Source organism: Nakaseomyces bracarensis, assembly GCF_045282275.1.
Source record: "Nakaseomyces bracarensis strain CBM3 chromosome Unknown Scaff3_0, whole genome shotgun sequence".
NCBI lineage: Eukaryota > Fungi > Ascomycota > Saccharomycetes > Saccharomycetales > Saccharomycetaceae > Nakaseomyces > Nakaseomyces bracarensis.
In genome coordinates, this window is record NW_027263962.1 from 480,805 (window position 1) to 504,038 (window position 23,234).

General features: G+C 35.8%; 8 protein-coding genes across 8 annotated transcripts; 6 read left to right on the forward strand and 2 right to left on the reverse strand.

The window, feature by feature from the left end:
* Positions 1-118: 118 nt before the first annotated feature.
* Positions 119-1,345, reverse strand: ATG17 (protein kinase regulatory subunit ATG17; the record flags this gene model as incomplete). The annotated part of the gene is made up of 1 exon (XM_071050708.1): positions 119-1,345. One exon carries the CDS (start codon positions 1,343-1,345, stop codon positions 119-121), a length of 1,227 nt encoding a protein of 408 aa, XP_070908498.1.
* Positions 1,346-1,570: 225 nt separating this feature from the next.
* On the forward strand, positions 1,571-3,457 carry SPP382 (mRNA splicing protein SPP382; the record flags this gene model as incomplete). Its single annotated transcript, XM_071050709.1, has 1 exon — positions 1,571-3,457. One exon carries the CDS (start codon positions 1,571-1,573, stop codon positions 3,455-3,457), a length of 1,887 nt encoding a protein of 628 aa, XP_070908499.1.
* A 588-nt stretch (positions 3,458-4,045) lies between these two features.
* On the forward strand, positions 4,046-7,954 carry TUS1 (Rho family guanine nucleotide exchange factor TUS1; the record flags this gene model as incomplete). The annotated part of the gene is made up of 1 exon (XM_071050710.1): positions 4,046-7,954. The coding sequence occupies one exon, from the start codon at positions 4,046-4,048 to the stop codon at positions 7,952-7,954; it is 3,909 nt and encodes a 1,302-aa protein (XP_070908500.1).
* A 346-nt stretch (positions 7,955-8,300) lies between these two features.
* On the forward strand, positions 8,301-9,459 carry TDA5 (Tda5p; the record flags this gene model as incomplete). Its single annotated transcript, XM_071050711.1, has 2 exons — positions 8,301-8,389; positions 8,616-9,459. The coding sequence occupies 2 exons, from the start codon at positions 8,301-8,303 to the stop codon at positions 9,457-9,459; spliced, it is 933 nt and encodes a 310-aa protein (XP_070908501.1).
* A 449-nt stretch (positions 9,460-9,908) lies between these two features.
* On the forward strand, positions 9,909-11,735 carry MAG2 (RING-type E3 ubiquitin transferase MAG2; the record flags this gene model as incomplete). Its single annotated transcript, XM_071050712.1, has 1 exon — positions 9,909-11,735. The coding sequence occupies one exon, from the start codon at positions 9,909-9,911 to the stop codon at positions 11,733-11,735; it is 1,827 nt and encodes a 608-aa protein (XP_070908502.1).
* Positions 11,736-12,059: 324 nt separating this feature from the next.
* Positions 12,060-14,108, forward strand: CRN1 (coronin; the record flags this gene model as incomplete). The annotated part of the gene is made up of 1 exon (XM_071050713.1): positions 12,060-14,108. One exon carries the CDS (start codon positions 12,060-12,062, stop codon positions 14,106-14,108), a length of 2,049 nt encoding a protein of 682 aa, XP_070908503.1.
* An 884-nt stretch (positions 14,109-14,992) lies between these two features.
* Positions 14,993-21,013, forward strand: SEN1 (DNA/RNA helicase SEN1; the record flags this gene model as incomplete). Its single annotated transcript, XM_071050714.1, has 1 exon — positions 14,993-21,013. One exon carries the CDS (start codon positions 14,993-14,995, stop codon positions 21,011-21,013), a length of 6,021 nt encoding a protein of 2,006 aa, XP_070908504.1.
* A 278-nt stretch (positions 21,014-21,291) lies between these two features.
* Positions 21,292-22,605, reverse strand: ATG23 (Atg23p; the record flags this gene model as incomplete). The annotated part of the gene is made up of 1 exon (XM_071050715.1): positions 21,292-22,605. One exon carries the CDS (start codon positions 22,603-22,605, stop codon positions 21,292-21,294), a length of 1,314 nt encoding a protein of 437 aa, XP_070908505.1.
* Between the last annotated feature and the right edge of the window lie 629 nt (positions 22,606-23,234).

The following is a 23,234-nucleotide window of genomic DNA, read 5'->3' on the forward strand; positions in this document are numbered from 1 at the left end:
CGAAAAATAATATATTTATTTAATGCCTTAAACCTAGTTACCTTTACCACTGTCATCTAGCAATTAATAAAGGATAATCTGGTAGATATTTTTCCATGTTCAACAAAAATATATCCATCTATATGTCTTTGATATGGTAATCAATCTTGTATATAGGAGAGAAATCATCGATTTGGCCAGGCCAAATGGTCTCTGGTAGGAAATTCCCATTTTCAGTGAGGAACTTTGTTCTTTCCTGAATGTCCTCCTTATGTAAAGTTTCAAGTTTGCTATGGCACTCTTGCATAATGTCCAGCATTTTCTTAGCAAGTGTCTTACGGCGCTGATACTCTTTTAAAAGATCTCCGTAACTAGCCTCAAATCCATCGTAAAACTTATGGAGTTCCTTCGTTAGCTCAATTTCTTGTTCACAACTGTCCTTGAATTTATCAATAGACTTAGCTATACCCTTGAAAATTGACAGGTATTCGTTGTATTTCTGACAATTCTGGATAAGTTCGTTAATCTTACCATGCAGTACTAGCTTCTGCCTTGCTTTTGATTCTAAGATAGTAGAAACTCCATTAATCACATGGTCAACACGCTCAATGGTTTCCATTAAATGCTTTATGATTTCATCAAGTTGGCTGTCATCATTAGTAACCACTTGCAGAAGCTCGTCATATTCAGTAGTTCCATCAAGGTCTCCAGATTGGAGTAACTTACATTTGTCGAAATGTTCGGTTAGTGAATTGATAAACTCAACTAGCTCATACTCCATAGACTCTAGCCTGTTAGGGTATTCCTCACTCAACTGTATGGTGTCTAAGCACCTGTCACTGAACTGTGACTTGAATAAAGATTCTATTTCCGCCAGCCTCCGTTCGATAAGCTTGGTACGTACACGTTTGCACATCGTATTGTACTGTGACTTGATATTGTCGACCTGCGGACGTATAATGGGTATTTCATCCAACTTGTGTTTTAGGGCCAGGGCCTGGTCCTTCGATATATACTCACTTAACCTAACATCACCAGGCACCAGCGTGTTCTTGATATGTTCCAACCTCTCTATCCTTCCATTGATCCTTTCATACCATAGCTTCATCTCAGTGACCAGGTCCCTAAGAACCACCTGATCCCAGGCTTCCTCGATCAAGTTGTCACCAATACCTCTCTCAAGCACACAATGCTCCAAAAACCCCAGTTGGCGTGCCAACCCACGCACCAGAAAGCTCAACGTGCCCCTAGTCCGCTGCCAGCGAGCTAACGACTCCTGCAACTCCCTTATCCGCACTTCTACCTCACCGCAAAGCACCTGTGCCTTGCCTAAAGTCACTCTAGCACGCTCCTCGATCTTATCCATTAATTCCCACGCCAACAGAGTTCTATCCCACTAACATTCGTATATCTTGAACCCTTCATCTTCACTTTCTGTCCCCATACCATACTTAAAAGGCTTTTTGCTCATCGCATCGCATCGCAAACTAAATCAAGGCAAAAGGGCATATTGAAAAGAGACCAATCCCAAACATAAAAGCAATATAAATAACTAGTCTCATTGAAGGCAGTTGGCGACACGGTAGGCGATATGGGTTTAGAGGAGCAGTACGGGTTCGGTGCACGGTTACTGAAGAAGCTAGGCTATGTTGAAGGTACGGGACTTGGGAGTCAAGGTCAAGGTCTGGCGACACCGATTGAGGTTGATGCTGAGCAGACGGGTACTCATGCTGGGCTTGGGATGTTAAGTGGGCGGAAACGAGTATCGGAGGATGAGTATAGTGGGTCTTCTAGTGAAGAGGAAGAAGACTATGAATCCAGGAAGGGCGCTGGGTCTTCTCGTCATCGGAATGTGAAATTTAAGAAGACGTCTGTGGTGGAGTCTGGATTAGGGAGGCAGCTGGAGGCACTAAATGTCGATCTAGACGTACAGCTGGTGCTGCGAAACCCTCATGCTCAGGAAATTATCGAGGGGATAGTCAATCGTCAGCGTACCTTGGACGCAGTGGTGCAGAAAATTGCACTGGTGCAACTGGAGTTAGATGATGTCGAAAATAAGATGGATGTGATCAATAATATAAATAATGGTGAAGCACCTTTGTTGCAAAAAGTGGAGGAACTGCTGAAGATCGAAGACGAATCTATGGTAGACGATTTGATGGCGCAAGTGCTAGAACAAGAATTCCATGCTTTAGACTTTTCTCTTGATGAAAAGTTGCTAGATACTTTACTACCTGTGGTGGATCTCCTTCATTTCACCGTGGAAGATAGTGGGAAACGGTTAAATAAAGCCCAAACTCGGTTGTACTTGATCCTCTTCCCTAAAATTGAAGCAATATTCAAAGGTTTTGATCTTATGGACCCCAACAGAGTAGATCAGACGATTTATATCCTGATCGAGTTCGAAACAATAATGAAATTCATTTCTGTGTATGATCTAGTAATTGAACAGTTTATTCTGCCGAAATTACACGAGAACCTTTCACAATGGAGTGATGAAACAAATTCAAATCTACATTATCTTTATGATTTTTACGTGCTTCTAAATAAAGACCAACGTCGTAAATTAAGGACATGGATGATCGAAGTTTTTATAAAATATTGTGATGACTGGTACCATAGAGACTCTAAACCATTTAGCTGCCTACATTTTAAAGATATTATAGGATCAGATAAATTTTATGCACTTACTAAAGAACATTTATTTCCCTTAATAATTGAGCAGCTGTTCGATCGTCATTTTGAACCTGGCTATGAATTAGAAGGTTGGGAACAATTGGACCATACTACAGAGGGCCCCATATACTGCTTCAAAAAGGTCAGAGAGTACTGTGAGTTTTTCGATACAAACTCATACATATCTCTGATATATGCTATGTGTAATGAGATTAAGAAGGTAATCACAGAATGGACACTTTATGCTAACGACGGAAATAATAATAATTGGAAAAATTGGGTATGTCATTTTCTAAACACCATATTTGATGCTAATGACAGACCCCTGTCTCATGTAGAGAGAACGCAGTTGATAGAAATTTACAAGGCAGTCACTACTGCTAATGAAGTATTATGCTACGATAAATACTTTGATATTCATAGCAATCTGAAAATAAAGGAACCTGTACTAATTGACCTAGAAAATGATGAGGAGGTTATAGAAATAGATAACAACGACCATGACTCATTGGGAGAAGATGAAAATGGCTACAATGTGACTAATATTCCTCTACGACGTGTTAAGCCTACGCTACGGGAAGTATTACAAGATTATTGCGAAGAACATGGATACATAATGATCAAAGATAACAGTAAATATACGCAGATACCATATGGTGTCGATAGAAACTCGTTGGTTCCTGTGCTAACTCTCCAGAGGCTCGGAAAACCAATCCAGCGTGTGGCAATAAAAGATGATATCCTCTGGATAGAACGGAAATCAGGATTCGAACCAGATTACTTATATAACTTGGGTTTATAAACAAACAGAAATTAATCACATTAAAAAAAAAAAACTTGTTCTTTTATAAAGTTACTCTAATAATTGTTGAATAACAAATCCATTATGATTATTTAAATACATAGAAACAAAAGCAAAAAAATAAACCGACCCCGGTGAGGATTGAACTCACGATCTTGCGATTAACAGTCGCACGCCTTAACCAGCTTGGCCACGGAGTCTTGTTAATTTGTTGAGATGTACAGTTTATCTTTGTAGCATTGTGTTATTTTCAGATCAGCAATCGACTTTCGTTGTTTTGCGTGTTAGCCCATCATCTATCAGTCAGCGATGTCAATATTTAGATACTGCACAAAGAGGACTCGATGATATGCCTTGAAGCGATATAAGGTGTATATACTTATTATAGACATTCTAGTGTGTGATACTATTATTTTTTTACAGACTGTAGGATAACTGAGTCTTGAGTACAGCCTGTCAAAGGTGAAGATAAAGGAAGCAGATAATAACATATACGGGTTCCCACCGATATACCGAAATAAAATACGGCATATTATAGACAGATATTATATATTCTGTTATATGAACTAAGCTGTTTGATTAGCGTAAATGTATGGATATAATACACCAGAGCGTGGGAAGCATGGCAATGGAAGAAGTCCGCAGAGTAGAGGGAGCCCACAAAGACAGAATCCTACATTGCCGCAACTGCCGCCATTGAATACTCGAAGTTCTTTTCTAGACGGTTCTGAGGACTCTGCAGTCAGCGATGTGTCTATAGGGTGGACACCGCTAGGTGAACAGAAACATTCACATTCAAAAAATAACACAACGATAGGTAGTCATTCGACTTTGGTTTCAGAAGGTTCAAGGAGCCCTTTATCACCACGATATGCAAGAGAAAATGCTATGTCTGATTTACCCAATGGCTTCTCTCCCTTGTCCATTTCATCTTCCTCAAATACTAAAGTTAGAAGGCGACCCCCACCTCCAATTACTCGTTCAACTGACTCATTGGTGGACGCAGTGCCTAGTCTACCGGCATCACCATTTATTAATAAGTCAAATCGTAGTCCAGCATACAGAAAAGTGACACCTATGACAAATAATTATAAATCACCTTTTATTGGTGAGCAGGAGTTGAAAGAGTATATGGCACAATATGATCAAACCCCCAGCAAGAAAGTTTATAAATCCCCTTTCGTTGGTGATCCAGATTCAGAAATAATAATACCAAGTTCAAGTACAGCTAAAGCTAAGGATGAAAAAATTGTTAAGTCAACAACTAATGAAATAGAATTCTATATGAAACCTCCTGCTCCTTTAACTTCTTCCAGGAATATAACGGGGATCAGCAGATATTCAGATCAAGTCGAGAGTTTTTATTCAGATTCAAACTACACATTCAATAATTCAAGTGCAAGGAATAGCAGTTTTAATTCCTTTTTGGGTGCAAGACCTCTAGAATATGTTCCAAGCATCACTGCACCAACTCAAATATTTTCAATTGAGCTACTTGATGAACATAAACTATATCAATGTTACAGCATATACAAACTTTCTGATATTTATGAGTGGTTATTAAAGGTGTATTTTGAATGGTTTAATGAGTATATTTTTGAGAAATTAGATTTCTTTCAAATTGTCCAATTACTACTGGAATTTCAATCTCCTAAAAACTTTGAACAGGAACTAATTGATTCTAATGTCGATAAGATAATGTCATCACTTATAATTGAGGGTGCACTTAGATTTGAATTAGAAGATACACAGGAAATAGCAGTAATTGTAGCAGGTCTAAGTATTACTGGTATTTTCACGGAATTATTACCATGTTATTCTTTTGTTGATAATACGTTTGGGGCCAATGATTATACCACAATTTGTTATTCTACAACATGCTGTAATAGACTATCTAATGAAGGTAGGCAAGAGATCAAAGTTTCGGAAATCATAAATAAATCCGTTGGATTATGGACTGACTATTGGAAATTGTCTGCAGAAGAGTTATCAGAAATTAATCCAAAAGAAATCCAGAGACAAAGTTTTATATTTGATCTAATCATTTTAGAAGAGCGGTCTCTTAGTATGGCTAATGCTGCTATCGAAATTTATGGTAAAAATTATGATCCATCTTTACTCCCTGATGAACCAAATTTTGCATCTCTTGCATTTGATATATTCCAACCTTTAATTGAAATCCATAAAGAATATATTCTCAAACCGATATTTTGGAAAATAAAAACGAAAGGAAAATTTATAGATGGCATTGGGAAAATATACTTAAAATGGTGTCATGAAGCTCGTGACGCATATTTGAAATACTCAACTGCGATGGCCACAGTACATGAGATTATATCTTGGGAAAAGGATCACGATACCAATTTCGGTCATTGGCTTCGCGAGGTTGATAATTATCCAGAAATTACCAGGTCAAAAATGTACCATGATGTTATCTTTTTCGGTGGTTATTTCAAATCTTTACAGAACATGCCTGTTACTTTAAGCTCAATCTTGAAGAACACTGACCCATCAAATGAAGACTATGAGCTTTTATCAACTGCCATTAAAGAAGTTGCTCAACTTAGCTCAAATGTTGATCAGGTTCATGGTTTTGCCATTGATCGCCGAAAACTTGTTCGCTTTTCACGACAATTAGTATACAATAGTAATAGTAAAGGAAATACAGCTGGTTATATTAATATTGGCTCAAATGAAAAGACATCAAAAGGTGATAAATTAGCCTTGGGATTAACTGATCCCCTGAGGTTAATGATTAACAGTGGTGTTGTATTGAAAAAAAGTGAGCATTGGATTGAGCCGTATCCAGTCTTTATAGCGCTATTAGACAACTTCTTCTTAATAACAGAAATTGTTGTTAAGGGATCATCAAAAAAATATAAACTACTCGAACGACCTATTCCTGCTGAATATTTAAGTCTTGAGATGAAGAGGAAACCAGATGAATCTCCTAGAAGTTCATTACAATCTGATTTAAGACCTACTTCACAAATGTTCTCTGACTTTAATGCTGAAAATATTAGCAAAAATGAGAGTGAAAAATCCTTTCATAAACATGGTGAAAAGAAGCAGACAGGTATTTCGAATTATATTCCCAATTCAACAGAATACGCCTTCAAAATTAGAAATACCGCTACTAACGACTCCTTCACATTTTATGTATCTAATCACATGATATGGGATTCGTGGATGAGTGCTTTCAGGAAATGCTTTCAGAATTTGAATAAAGGCTACAGTAGGAATGTTTTTAATGTTGATATAGTCAGTTCGGAATTTTCCTATGAGGATAAAAACGCACCAATTAATTTACCTGTTGCTCCTGATGGTTCTGAGATCGATATAGCTTTGAAAAAGTATGCTAAAAATACTGCCAAAACAGATTTAGATCATGGCCCAGGAAGCGTATATTGTGCTACTTGTTTGGAATATGAGGAGTCAAGCTTCATTATAATTGCAACTAATAGGGGAGTATACATCAGAAAGAAAGATGCCACTAAAACGTTGTTCACTCGTGTACTCCAAAATAACTCAGTGAAACGACTTCAAGTGGTACCAAAATTAGGACTTCTCTTTGCATTAGATGGTCAAAAGCTCTGTTATTTTAGTATCACCAGTATTCTTGCTGCATACTACGACCCTATCAAATATCTCTCGGCGAATTGCGTAGTAGGTATTGTATTAAAAGATAAAGTAGGTTACTTTAAGTTTGCTGACGATTTCGGAAACTCGAGGCAGTTATTCTATGAAAGAAAGGGGAAAATAGTAGTTGCAACGCCTGAATTTCATTCCATAATGAATACTTTCAAATGCTTTAAAGTATACAAGAAATTTATCTTACCATCCAGTACTAAGGGTTTGATTCTACCTGAGGTTTTTGATATTATAATTTTTAGTAAAAGCTTTATGGTTTGTACCAAAAAGAGCGTCATATTATACAATGATACATTTAATGAAGATGGTATTTCTCTGCCAGTTTTTCTCAACGATAAGGAGATGCTCTCTTTTTTGAAACATCCACATCTAAAGTCATCGCGGTTTGGTTCTTCATCAACCAGTAAAGATGATGCTAGTTTAGCCATGATAATCGATGTAAAGAAAGATATTGCAACTGGGAAAACGAAACCTGTAACTGCTTTCAAGTTACAAAGCGGTAGTGGATATATCTTGATATACGATGAAGCCATTGTGAAGATAAATAATGTTGGACTAATACCTGACTGGAAAAAAGATATTCTGATACTTGATTTCTATTGTACAGGTGCCTCCTATGACAACGGCTACTTATTTTTAATCGGTGATAACCTAATTCTCATCTACAATTTGACAACAGACGACATTTCTCTAAATGACTTAACGCCAATTCAAATCATCAACAGCAAAAAGATAGCTCTTCTAAGTAGTGACACTTGTGATCATCCAATGGTCACTTCAAGTCATCCAATTATTCCAAACCGACAGCTGATCTTCTCATGTCTGCCTTCAAGCGACATTGTATAAGCCGTATTTATTCTCTTAATTTGGTCTTCATTACTTTCTATTCGCATCTATTTAGTTTAAACATTCAATAGGTCCTTTGATCTTATAACCAGCAATATAAGAGAAGTGGATGGCTATTACGCATTGTTTAAAAAACATCCTCAGAAATACACGTAGAACTTACTTATCGTAAATCATTTTACCCAAATCAAAGCGAACTCGATTTTTTCAGTTAGGTGGATCATTGCAAAGAACAATGCTATACCTAAAATGGACGACTAAATTATGATCAGTAAGTTCTTCGACCATTCATTTTATTTAATTCAAATACAGCGATAAGGATTGTACCTCAGCCTACATCAATAATATGTCATCGCTGAACGTTGACGTGTTGATAAACTGTTTTGGTATACCGATTATTAAATATCCAATATTGCCAGCTTTATGGTTCTATCAGTATGCAATCTGTGTTATAGTTGTTTTGTTTTTTTCTTTAGCCAATTGTATGTGCTTTACTAACAATAAAAATATTCACCTGAGCTCAAACACAAATGGTACTTAGTATATATTGAGAGCAAATCTGCTGAAGTCATAATAGACAAATTGATACTTGCTACCTGGTTATTTTATGTATATGGACTGTTGTAATTAATGGTTTTATCATTCTCAATAATTGGTATAGGACCAAAGGATCTTATTGTTGGCGATCTTTGGACCAGCTGCGAAGTCCCAAAGTTGTCATCACCGGAGGAAGCAATGGTTTGGGTAGGAGTATTATAGAAGAGTTGATAAAGAGATACAATAATGTAACGGTGATTAATATAGACGTAGATGTCGGAACATGGCAGCACCAACCTCAAGTTGTAAACTACAAATGTGACCTTTCGGACTCCCAACAGCTTGATGATGTGTTAGAAACCATAAACTCCACCTTTAGAGAACAGATTAGTTTGATTATATGTAATGCTGGTATCCGATCAAGGTACTCATGGTTCAAAGATACATCTATAGAAGACATGGAAAGAGTATTCAGTGTTAATACCTGGTCTACTGCAAAGATACTTCAGAAATTAACGCCCTCATACAGTCCTCCAGAATATAGACAATGTTATTTCGTCACAGTTTCAAGTGTTCTAGGGATATTAGCCCCATCAAAAGTGGCAAGTTATGCAGCCAGCAAAGCTGCTGTCACAATGATACATAATTCGATGTCTAATGACCTTCATGTGCAAGGGCTTGATAATGTTCGCGGATTGCTAGTGATACCGGGTCAAATGGGAACGACGATGTTTGGAGGATTTAAACCACCTAGAACGTTTTGGGCACCCGTAGTTACGCCTAAACAACTGGCAAAAGACATCATATCACACTGTAATAATGGCACCAGAGGATCCATTAGGACACCATCGTACTCCTACTTCGCCGAGCTATTAGTAGGTATGCCATACACGGTCCAACGATTCGCAAGATGGTTCTCCCAGATGGATAACTGTCTACCTCTCGAAGAGGAAGAATATACTGACTAATAGTTGATCTATGTTTTTAATCTGATAACTAGGATACTCCGTTTTAGATATCCATGTTATTTTATGCTTATTGCACTTGTTAAGATGAGATCACATGAATGTTACGTCTATAGGTATACATAATATTTGATGCGGTCCAACGTGGGAATCAAAAGAGCCCGAAATTAAGGATTCATATAGTTTACCAGAGCCTATGTAAATATATTTAAACTAATCAATAACCTACACCTCACTGAGAATTACATGCACCAGTTGCTGGTCTTGTATGTTTAGTGGGTTTTTCATGTTCGTATCGAATTTTGGAAGCGTAGTAGCCTTATAATTTGACAAAGCCTACACTCTTTAAATAGTATACAAGGTCTTTGCTGTGCTTGAATTTCTCAATAGTTGAAGTCAGAAAGTTATTAACTAACGTTCTACGGAGGCTGCCAGGTAATACTAACGCCATCATGAGTGAGAATCAGAAGCCTATTGGTGGTAACAAACGAGGCAACAACAGAAAGCCAGAAGGTGGACGTAAATCTGAAGGGAGTAGAGGGAATGGAAGACAGCGTGGTAAAAATAACGGCAACCAGAACTGGAATAATAAGTTTCAAGTAGATAAACAGGAGAGATTTGATGCGTCTATTGAGCAGGAGCTCAACAACGGTAATTTCAAACTGCGTGGTAAGAAGACGCAGGTGTCAATCAATCATTTACTGGATTTTCAACTACCTGAAGTGGAGAGAGAGCTAAATAGTACGCCGAGGAGGACTAACCGGAGGAAAAATGATACTTTTACACACTTGCATGGTGATTCTTTCATAAATGTTAACTACAGGCTACTGGTAGATGACCGATATGATTACAAAGAATTGAATAATGATCCTAACAAGCTAGTAGATAAAGAAAAAATTGTTAGAGTTATTGTACCTAAAGGTCAAAATTGTCCTATCTGTCTGAACGAAGTGCCCATTGCGCCGCGTATGGTGACTTGTGGCCATGTTTTCTGTTCTAGTTGTTTAATAAACTTCTTTGATATACAGGAAATGGTAAAAAACCCAAACACTGGGGTCATCCAAAAGAAGAAATACAAAGAATGCCCATTATGCGGAAGTATTGTAAAGCCTACTAACACTAAGGACGTTTTATTTGAAGATGATTACGACTTTGGTAAGAAACCTTGTGTAAATAATGAAACTGCTATACCAATTCCTGGTAAAGAAACAACTCTAAAACTAATGTGTAAACCTCATGATTCACTACTTGCGCTACCAGTTTCGAGCGGTCTGGACCCACGGAAAGTCGGCAACTTCCCTTCAGTGAAGTTGAGAGAAATTTCGGAGTATTCCCACATAATGAAATGTGGAGCTGATTTTGCTTTACAACTATATCAGAATGACATTAATTCTATTGAAAATCAATATGAGATAGATAAAGCATTATATAATGACAGTGGGAAATATGTCAAACAGGCTTTAGAGAGCATACACGAAAAAATATCAAGTATATTGGAACAAAATGAAGAATCACTAGTCGATAGGTTAGCAGATGATTTTAAAAATACACTTAAATTTTCTGATACTAATCAATACGATGATTCAAATGCCTTTTTCTTTTATCAAACATATTTCAAATCGCCAACAAAATACTTCTTAACGCCACTCGATATTAAGATCCTTCTAACAATTTTTGAAGGCTATCATAAATTTCCTGAACTCTTAACTGTTACAGTGGAAAATGTCCATTATGGCACACAGGTTACTGAGGCGTTAATTCGCCGTTACAAATATATGGGACATTTGCCTATTGGATCTGAAATTGCTTTACTTGACTTAGATTGGAGATCGGTTCCATTCATAGAAAAGGACATATATGCTAAATTTGCTACGGAACTTAAGCAAAGAAGAAGAAGCTTGATGCTAAAGAAACAAAGAGAAGACAAAGATAAAAAAAGCTACGAGGAGAAATTAGAAAGAGAACAACAGGAATTTTACAGACGGGAAAACTTGGAATACCCTACTTGGGAAGCCCATGTAAACAAGCCAGACGTTACTTTGACCTCCTTACCAACACCACAGCAATTACACAGGGAGAAAGAGGAGAAGAAAATGAACAAGTATAATGAAAAGACTATATGGGGTACATCTATTCAAATTACCGAAGACGAAAAAGCTAGCAAAGAAAGTAAGGAATTCGAACAAATGCTTCTCGCGAAGATGCAAGCTGAAAAATCGGAGAAGAAGAAAAAGAAAGGTAAGATAATGTTGTTTAGCAATACACAACAACATTTGTAAAAAAAATTCTGAACTCCATTGTGCATTTAACGAATAATTCTTTAAATTTTTGATCAACAAAAAGCAAAGAACAATATCGTAGATTAATCTACAGAAGGTCATTATCAATATATATAAATTATGATAATAGTATTATATAGAGCATCCTACATTATTATCATAGAAAACTGTAAAGCATCGACACTCCAACTAATTTTAATAAATGCTAAAACGAATACTACTATACTATTAAGGATTTACATGTCATGTTTGACGATTTTTTGTCGCTTTGAATTCTTGTGATTAAGCTATGCTGTGCTGTATTTATTTCAGCCAAGGTTCATAATGATAGACCTAGAGTGTTGTTATAAGGGTTATGTTTGGGTAAAAAGGGCTCTAGTGGTACTATTCAGTTTAATTGAGTACAGTATGAGTGGAAAATTTGTTCGTGCCTCGAAATACAGGCATGTTTTCGGACAAGCAGCCAAGAAGGAATTGCAATATGAGAATGTGAGAGTTACAAACAATGCTTGGGATTCCAATATTATTAAGACCAATGGTAAGTTTATTTCAGTTAATTGGAATTCTTCAGGAGGTGGTGCATTTGCTGTGGTGCCAATTAGTGAACCTGGTAAATTACCGGATCAAGTCCCTTTATTTAGAGGACACACTGCTCAGGTTTTAGATACAGACTTTGATCCATACAATGACAACAGAATTGCCTCTGGTTCTGATGATGGTAAGATTGGTATTTGGGATATTCCAGAGGATTATTCCATCATGAAATACCCTGACTCTGATGGTTCACCAAAGGATATTAAACCAACAAAACTCTTAACAGGACATTCGAGAAAAGTTGGGCATGTTTTGTACCATCCTACTGCTAAGAATGTTCTAGCGTCTTCTTCTCTGGACTATACTGTGAGAATTTGGGATGTTGAAGCTGGTGAGGCGAAATTTACTCTAAAACATCCAGATATGGTTACTTCTATGTCATTCTCTTATGACGGTAATTTCCTGGCTACTGTTTCTCGTGATAAGAAGTTGAGAGTTTGGAATGTTAGAGAAGAAAAAGTTGTGAGCGAAGGACCTGCACATGCTGGTGCAAAAAACCAAAGAGTTGTTTGGCTGGGTAGCTCTGAAAGACTAGCAACAACTGGATTCTCGAAATTAAGTGATCGTCAAATCGGTATTTGGGATGCTTTTAACTTAGAAAAGGGTGATCTAGGTGGTTTCTATACCGTAGATCAGTCATCTGGTATTCTAATGCCATTCTACGACGATGGTAACAAGATCCTCTACCTTGCTGGTAAAGGTGACGGAAATATTCGTTACTATGAATTCCAAAATGATGAATTATATGAACTTTCTGAGTTCCAATCGATTGAGGCACAGAGAGGTTTTGCCGTTGCTCCTAAACGTATGGTAAATATTAAAGAAAATGAGGTTATGAAATGTTTTAAGACAGTAGGTGATCAGCGTATAGAACCCGTTTCTTTTTTTGTCCCAAGAAGGTCTGAGGAATTCCAAGAAGATATTTATCCTGATGCCCCTTCTGCAAAGGCTGCATTGACTGCCGAAGAGTGGTTTGCTGGCAAATCAGCAAATGGACCCATTTTAGTCAACATGAGAACAGTATTTGATGGTGCTGAACCAGAACTGCATGATTCAGAAAAGGCAGAATCGACTCCTACTCATACTCCTGAACCAATAGTTAAGATAGAGAAGAAGGAGACGCCCATTAAAAGCGAAAGCAAGCCCACTGAGAAAAAAGTTGATGCACCTAATGAACCTAAAAAGAAGGATGCTGCTCATGAAACCCTATCAAACGATGATTCTATTAATAAATTAATTCAAAAGGCCACCGATCTTGATGAAGTTAATGAAGCTGAAGATCCATCTAAGGATACTTCTGGCTGGGACGAAGAGGATGATAAACCTAAGCCGGTTCAAATTAACACTACCAATAATATTAAGAAACCTAGTTCTGATAAAAAGAATGATATTCCTGTAGAGAAAAAGGTAGAGACCAAGAAAGAGTCATCTCCAGTTCCTGAAACCAAGAAGGAATCAACTGAATTTTCCGATAATAAGAAGGCTGCCTCTCCATTACCTGAAGCTAAGAAGGATGCTACTACCACATCAGTAATTGAAAAACAAGATGAACCTGCAGCCAAGAAAGAGTCTACCCCAGTTACATCTTTGAAGGAGGAAGTATCTACCCCAGCTAAGACATCCACCAAGTCCCTCGGTTTGAAACAATCAGTAGAAAAACTGTCAGAATTGGTCTTGCAACTAAATGAAGTTGTAGAAAAGTTGACAAAATCAAACTTGGAAAAAGACGAACGTTTGGTTGCATTGGAGGAGAAAATAGACTCTTTACTAAAGAAATAAATGGACCACCTTTCCTGTTGTATTCTAACAAAGTGAATAAAATTAGTATGATATACTTTAATATAATATAATAAAATTTTTTAGTATTAATACATAAAATGATGGAATACTAGAAATAGAATAACATATAACCCTTGATACATTTGAATCCTCTTTGAATTCTCACATTAGAAACAAATAAGCGTACCCTGGTTCCTTGTAAAACATATGTATATTCATAATAATAATTTTGCAACACTATGAATACATCGTAATATTGCTTTTTATTAAGTTTATTTCTTTTTTTTTTTTTTCACCAGTCCCACCAACAATTTCTTGGAAAAAAAACGCGATGAGCTATAAATCAAAAAATTTGTTAACTTTCATTAGTAGAAGGCACAATGAGCAAGCAACTTATTTGATAAAGTTTTGAATAGCAAAATCAAACTTATTTATTATTACTTTGATCATTGGTTTAATTATTAAGTGCATGCTACTATTGATCTGAATTGATTAATAGAAATTTTAAAATTTAGCATTCTGAACTTACCATTATATAGGCTCCCCTGATCAAGCCAAAAAAAATTATAAAACACAAAGGTAGTTATCATATCAATCAGTTGAACTCTCAATTTTAGATAGTAATAGTTTTTTTCATTTTCTTTATAGAGTCCTATTGTATTTTTTTCATTTTAAGAATCAGGACAATTATAACTAGCTATTTTATTTTTCTACATTTTGGCTATAAAAAGGATCAGAGTTTCTTTAGTCACGAACTACTACGGTATCGAAACGGTAACGCCAGCTTGGGCCATTTTATTACTGTTTTCTTAGTTTTTTGCTATTAAACATAATATTGCAAAGAAACGATAAAGTTAAATTCTTACAAACGTTGAAGGTGAATAATGAATAGCCAAAGTGTGGTAAGAGATGACGTTAAAGATCAACAAATCACTGAAAAAGCCCAGAAGTTTATACCATTGATTGAAAAGGTGTATAATGGAAGCAATACCGGAATATCTGAGTCAAAATTGCTGGGTGATGTACTCCATTTTCTAACTGAACTGGGTGGATATCATTTATTTTGCGACCGTCGCTTTGAGCCTATAGCTGTGTTCTGTCTGACTATATTCTCCTTCAATGATAAAACAACTATTGAATGGTTAAAATCAAGGTTTAACCCGGTGCTTTCAAACTGTGATAAATGTGTCCTGGCCTTTGCCAGAGGGAAGTGTCGTATGCTAAGGCATTTTGCCATTCAAAGAAATGTCCCTCACGAACACGTATCTAAATTTAATAACTTGATTTGTGGCTGGAGACTTTCAGCTATAAAACCAATCTTAGAAATTTTAAGCCAAAAAAACATAGGAAGCACAGTTGATTTGAAGTACAACAATGCCTTATATGAGTGTATGACAGACCCGAATATGATGCGTATGGATAAGACATTTCGTTCATTATTTGATCAGAGCTTCAAAATTGTTCTAAGAGCACCGCAGTCCAGATTAGAAATAGGTAGTGAGAAAGGTATTAATACACTTTTAGCGGGTGTAATATTTTGCTGGTGTGAAGGTACCGCAGAGCAAAATACTTGGGCAAAAGCATTATTAAAAGAGCTCTATAATAATAATGCCACATACAAGAAATCTAATATTGGTGCTGATGTGATTGATGAGATCCAAACACATATAATTTTTTTACAAAATCCAGGGAATTGGAATGAAGTTATAATATCTCAGTTTTGGTCAAGACTTATTCCTATTTTTTCTCTTTTTGAGAAAGATATATTTGAAGAATTTTTTGATATACCAAAAGATATGGAATCACTACGACGTTCTTTTAAATATCCAATAGAATCTTTAGTGAAACTTTGGTGCAATCATCTGATGAAGCCATATCAGGATAAACCACTGGATTTTCTACTAAGAGCCTTACGATTGTTTTTGGATAAATTTAAAGAAGATTTTTGGGCTAAAATCGAACCCAATACATTCCATAACATCCTCGATATAATATTAGAACCTGTTTTTTTTCTACAAAAGTTACTGAAATTACAAAGAGAACCTATTATAGATAACAAAGATGGTTTGATTTTTTCATTCTCCGGTTCCATTACTGATCTATTATCCTGGACCTTACCGTTCTATAACTCCTTATCTGCCTCGAAAAGAATACAAATGGTTAAGAAAGTTTCCATTTCCTTCTTGCGAATAGTTGCGAATCAACCTAGTCTGGAATCAGTTCCAAAGGCATGTTTAGTAACTTCTTCTTGCACCTTGTTAGCATCTGTGCTAACTATTTCTGAATCTGAAAGACAAAAACTATACAATAAGGATGATTTTGAAAATGTTCTTCTAACTAAGGTTGACTCACGGTTATTATTAGACAATAATTTAATTCAAAATGTTCTATTGAAATCAATATCTGATCCTGATAATTTTTATCCAGGACTTGGAAGCGCAACGATCTCGGTATCAACATCGACTATGTTAGTGTTAACAACCTGTATAGATTTTGACCTATTGACACTTTGTCAAAGAACCTATAAACTATATTATGGAACAATGGTTAATGACTTTCCTTTGTCAATTTCCCTTTTGGACAATATTATAAAACAAGTTCATTTTAATTCTTTTAAAAACGGAGCGTTGCTAGCCAAATTACTTTTATCCTCACTCAAAAATATTGATGGGATTGTTTTAGTAACAAAATCAAAATTGAATACCAGCAAACACAATGCTAATATAGAAATGTTATGGAACTCCGTTAATAGGTTCATTGAAAGTTTAAATGATCTTTTACCAAAGCAATTGATAGAAATATTGAATGATGGTTCAGCACTGCAAGGTTTCTGGGCCTGCGTATTTAGCTCAAATGAAAAACTATACCAAGGAGCCACTAATATCCTGTATAATACATTTGATGTGGATGGTAGATTAGAAGGTATACAAGCGCTTTTTGGAACCAATGTCGCTCCACATTTGAAATCTATAAATCATATTTTAGCAAGGCTTATAAAATGTGAGTATTTTGAACCATGTCCAAGGTCAATTAAAGTTCTCATGGATATTGTTAGTGCCTTTGTAGACCCTACCAATGGTGTTCTATCAAGATATGATACCCATAGGTCTGCTGAAACTAATGCAGAAATTGTAAATTTCTGGCAGCTCGTTTGGTCTTTTCTTGATTCGATATATCAATGTACCTTGAAATGGGCTACGAAATATAACTATTCGGAACTGGAAAACTTCACCAAGGATACTTTAGATTTGAGCAAAACTCTTGTATCTTCTTATCGTGAATTTAAGGATATATTAGATGAGCCTATTGATTTATTCCACGATGTTTTAAAGGCTTTTAAAAATATGTTATACTGGTTACGTCTGAGTGACGATTCACTTCTTGAGTCTTGTGTATCATTAATAACAAATACTTCAGATCTGGCACAAGAAAGGGATATGACATTCGATAAGGAGATTGTAGAGATGATGGCAAAGTATGGTGCAAAATATAAAAAGTTCTCAAATAAATTAACTATTCAGCAATCTACTGAAATTCTTGATCGAGCAAGAATTTTTGATAAAGACATTACGAACAAGATAACGGAAGAAGCAGAAGAATATCACAAACAAAAGGAGCGTGCCAAACAACAAACAGTTGTTATTCCAGATGAAGAATATCATACAAAAACGCCTGCTGAAGCTAGAATAGAATATCTACAAAAAAGAGCTTTAGGTACTTCAGCATTTAAAACTAAGGCATCACAACCTAAGATAACTTCTTTTGGATCTTTCAAACCTACCGCCTCGGTGTCTCTTCAAACAAAGGTTCCATCAAAACCATTATCTAAGATGGAAATTGCTAGGAGACAGCTTCTAAATAACAGAGTAATTCATCCTCCTAGTACATCAGTTTTCAATACAAAACCACAGAAGCCGCAATCGACTGACAACGACAGTAGCAGCGACGAAAGTGATATTGACATTGAGAGTGCCAGAGAATTATTCGCAACTAGTAAGAGTAAAGGGAAAGGTATAGAAACGCTGGATATTTCAGGTAAGACTATCAAAATCAATAGTGCTGCTGAAAGGGCTAAAATGGAAGAAGAGAATATGAGAAAGAGGTTAACTGTGGACTTAAATCCACTTTATTCTCAGGTATTACAATGGGATTATACTAGATCCCATGATTATCCAGATGATAATACAATTGATAGATATTCGGATATAAAGGATGAATTTAAGTCTGCTAAAGAATACAAAATGATTATGAAACCACTACTTCTTCTCGAATCTTGGCAAGGTATGTGTGCTGCAAGAGACAGAGATGAGAATACACCTTTTTCAATTGTTGTTGGTAATCGTACTACTATATCTGATTTCTATGAGATCTACGCCTCTATTAGTAAAAAAAAGCTACAAGAGAGTAACATATCAGAATCAGATTTAATTGTTCTCGCAAACTTTCCTAACATTAGACCAGGTCAAAGATTGACAACGTCAGACTTCAAAAATGCGGATCAGACGTGTTTAGCAAAAGTGAAAACGTTAAAAAATACTAAAGGTGGTAATGTTGACATGTCCTTAAGAATTCATAGAAACCACTCATTTGCTAAATTTCTAACTCATAGGGCAGAAATACATGCCGTCAAAGTGATGCAAATGACTACTATAGAGAGGGAATACTCTACACTAGAAGCCTTAGAATACTATGATCTGGTAGATCAAATTCTTTCAGCAAAGCTATCACCGCCTTCCAATATATTTAAAGAACAAATCGCTAAGGTTCGGGATGAATATTACTTGAACAAATCTCAAGCTGATGCCATTGTCAATACTGTAATAAGTACTGGATTTTCACTAATCCAAGGTCCGCCAGGTACTGGTAAAACTAAAACCATTCTGGGTATTGTAGGTTATTTTATGTCTTTAAGAAATGAGATTCCATCTTCTTCCATTCAAGCACCAACGGATAAGCAGCCAACATCTGTGGAACAAATGTTAAAAAAACCAAAGATATTAATATGTGCGCCAAGTAATGCTGCTGTTGATGAAATATGTCTACGTGTAAAGGATGGTATCAAAACGAAACATTCGATAATAAGACCCAATGTTGTTAGATTAGGTAGAACTGATGTTGTTAATGCGACTTTAAAAGATGTAATTCTAGAGGAGATAGTAGATAAAAGGCTAGGAGAAAAAAGCTATGAATTTAATAGGAATCCTGAGTTAGAAAAAAAATTCCAAGGTCTTCTATCTGAAAGAAGACTTTTAAGAGACAAATTGGACTCAGAAAATGGGTCACCAGAAAGTAATCTCTCAACTAATGACATAGCAAACTTACAGATGAAAATCAGGGAGCTAACTAAAGATATTAATCAATTAGGAAGAGAAAAGGATGAGATGAGAGAACAAAACGCAATTAACTATAGAAACCGTGATTTGGACAGGAGAAATGCCCAAGCGCATGTATTAGCTTCTAGTGATATTATTTGTTCTACTTTATCAGGTTCAGCACATGATGTCCTAGCAACTCTGGGTATTCGATTTGAAACAGTTATTGTGGATGAAGCTTGTCAATGTACAGAACTATCTGCCATCATTCCATTAAGATATGGTGGAAAAAGGTGTATTATGGTTGGTGATCCAAATCAATTACCTCCTACTGTGCTCTCCGGTGCAGCTAGTAATTTTAAATATAATCAATCTCTTTTTGTAAGAATGGAGAAAAACTCTACTCCTTACTTGTTGGACGTCCAATATCGTATGCACCCTGATATAAGTAAATTCCCATCTGCTGAATTTTATCAGAAAAGATTAATGGACGGACCAGAGATGGATGTAGTTAACAGGCGTTTATGGCATGAACAGGAACCGTTCCGGCCTTACAAATTTTTTGATATAATTAGTGGTAAGCAAGCTCAAAACACAAGGACAATGTCTTATACTAATAAGGAGGAGATAGACGTAGCTATAGAAATGATTGATCAATTGTTTAGGTTATATGATGCAAAAATTGATTTCACAGGGAAAATTGGTGTGATTTCACCATATAAAGAGCAAGTTCAAAAAATGCGAAGAGAATTCGTAAAGTATTTTGGAAATTCTGTAATGAAATGTATTGATTTTAACACGATTGATGGTTTCCAGGGTCAGGAGAAAGAAATAATCATTATATCCTGTGTGAGAGCCGATGATTCTCATAACAGTGGGGTTGGTTTCTTAAAAGATTTCCGTCGTATGAATGTTGCATTGACTAGAGCTAAAACCAGTATTTGGATACTGGGTCATCAAAAATCTCTGAGAAAGAGTAAGCTATGGTCTAACTTAATTCAAGATGCCCAAGATAGAGGTTGTTTTGAAGCTGCTTGTGCCGGGTTTTTAAATCCAAATAATAAACAAGTGCAAGAAACGCTGAGACAATACAAAACAAAAACGCAACATATCGTTACCAATAGTAAGGGACCAAAAGCTGATCAATTGCCACAAACTAACCACTCTGAAATAGTTCAGATAAAGAAAGAACCTGTGCAGATAAAGCAGGAAATTGTTCAGATAAAGAAAGAGCCTCTTCAAAATTCTATAAAACTTTCAGATACTGAGGATGATTATGATCCATCGACTGCGTTTGTAGCACCGAAGAAAAAGCCTGTCAAAAGAAGAGCTGATGAAGGAACGAGAAGCCCGTTTATCGAGAAGAAGAAAATGAAAAAGATCAAAACACAACCAGTAGATGAAAATGCTTCTGGCACAAAAAAGAAATCCTCTATATTTGGTGCTAATGCTACTCCAAAAACGACTTCGAAAGAAAAGTTAAGTAGTAATGTTCCTTATATAAAGGATAAAAGCAAGAAAGAGAAGTCATTGAAGGAAGCTAAAAAAAATCGCCATGTTTCCTTCTCGGATAATATTGAAGTGATACCATGAAATTGAATAAAATAGTATTATATATAGTTCCACTGCATAAAATTTATAATTTAGTATAGCATATCAATGTTTTACTACGCTATCTTTTTTTAAAAAAGTGTTTGTAGGTTAGGTAGGAGGATATAGAAAATATTACTTGATAGCTATTTGTTATAAAAGTTTGTTGAATGATATGCAGGATTAGCGACTTTTATTTATTCTGGTTGGCATAGCTTATCTAAATAATGATAATCATTTTCAGAATCGAACACGTTCTAATAAAATTATATATCAATTCCTCAGTCTTCTTTTTTACCAGATGTTTTAATAGTTTCAAAGTTAACATATGTCTCAGAAAATCCTGTTTTCGGTGGTGACTTGCTTATTATCTTCAGTGACGGATTCGCAATGTTGCTAACATTTGGAACGTCTTTCCTTTCGGCCTTGTTTGAGAAACCTAGTTCCGCTATAGCAATTCCCAAAGATTCTATTTCATCGTTTATTAACGTGTTTAAGGGATCTTTGGGAATTTCTGTAAATAGTAGTTCTTTCATTTGTGATATCTTTATTGATATTTGTGAGGATATGTCATCTGGTTTAATTTTGAGACCTACCTCTGTCGCAGAAACAATTTGAGCCCTTAATTCATTTTCTAATTGTGAAGTAAGTTTAACTACATGTTCCCATCTTTGTTTCCTTTCCTTCCACTCAGATTGACGAGATTTATTGTTTTCGAGCATATGTTCTAATGTGTCTAATTTAATATCAATGTATTCAAATATTTGGGCGTATTCAGTCACTTTGTCTTCAATTAGTGTGTCTATACTCATCTTGTTTACAGACAAATGTATAAAGCTATCGATGAGAGTCCTTGTGGTACTATAGCTGTTCGATGTGTTGTAACCAATATTGCTCAGAAGTTCACCCCTCTCGTTCTCAAGCCTTTTCAGTTCCGAGCTAATATTGTTTTTATAGCTCTTCATTATATTCTGCTTCGATCTCAACTCTTTGCGTATAATATTGTTGTCTCTTTTAAACTCATTTAGCAAAGTTTCTAATTTAGTAACTTCAGTATCGCTTATAGTTAGCGTAGTGAGTAGCAATTCATATTCCATCTGGAAGTTTTCGAGTGTGGTCTTTTCAGCAGAATTCGAAGGGTTCCCCTCCTGGGATAATGTTGTGTTTTCAACGCCAACTAATGTTATGTACTCATCTAAACCTTTCCGATAATTGGTGCTTATATGAATTGTTTTTTGGTTTGTTGTCTGTATTCGATCAGTTAAAGCTTTAGATGAGGTAATACCATTCTCAAGGTCATCCCAACGTTCTTGCTCTCTTAGAAGTTCTAATTCCTTTATGTTCATATTTTTGAGTTTATCTTTATTTTTATTTAGCGTTGCCATAGCAGATCTTATTGGACCATCGTATGAAATCAAGTTGTCGTTCAAGGAGCAGAGGTCCTCAAAAGTCTGTGATATCTGTTCTCTTATTGTGTCAAGATCATCTGTATAATCAGTATCCATAAGAGCCCGTCTATGTGAAGCCTCGATGGTATGTAGGAACCTCTCCCTATCAGCAACTTGTGTAAGGATGTCATCCAAAACAATAGTCATTTGCTTTATTGTTTAGTCTGTCCAATTTATATTACGTTTTTCCTTTTCCTGTAAATAACTCTTCTTTTTGTTATTTAGTGTGTTTTTTGGTCTTAGCACTTATAGTTCCTCTTATATTTTATTTCTGTACTATTGATATTGATATTCGGTGTGTTGTATGTTTTTGTTGCTATAACTATTAAATGCAGCCCTTTATAGACAACTTAAATAAAACAATAGTAATCCTCTTACGTAACAATGGTAATTCTTTCTTCGTGTAGACCCGTTAGTCTCATCCTCTTCTGCCCTCCCATTAGCTTAACGCATTACCTTCCCCTTAGCCATTGCCCATTCTCCCCCCCAGCTGCAACTTCATTGTGCTGCGCAAAAGATCTTGGGAGCCAGTATCCTTTTCTTTCTTTTTTTGCTGTTTGTACGCATTTTTGAGAGGAAAATAGTTTTTCCGAAAAACCTATAAAATGTCGGACTTTCAACATTCTCAATGGTAATTTCCTTAGAATCTCCTGCAACAGCCAACATTAGACACTATGTACGTTGATTTCTAACCAAGTTGAAAATGATTTACGGGTTTTTAACCTTTCTTTTTTTGTTAATTAAAAAAAAAAATTTCGCTTGAAAATAATTTTGAC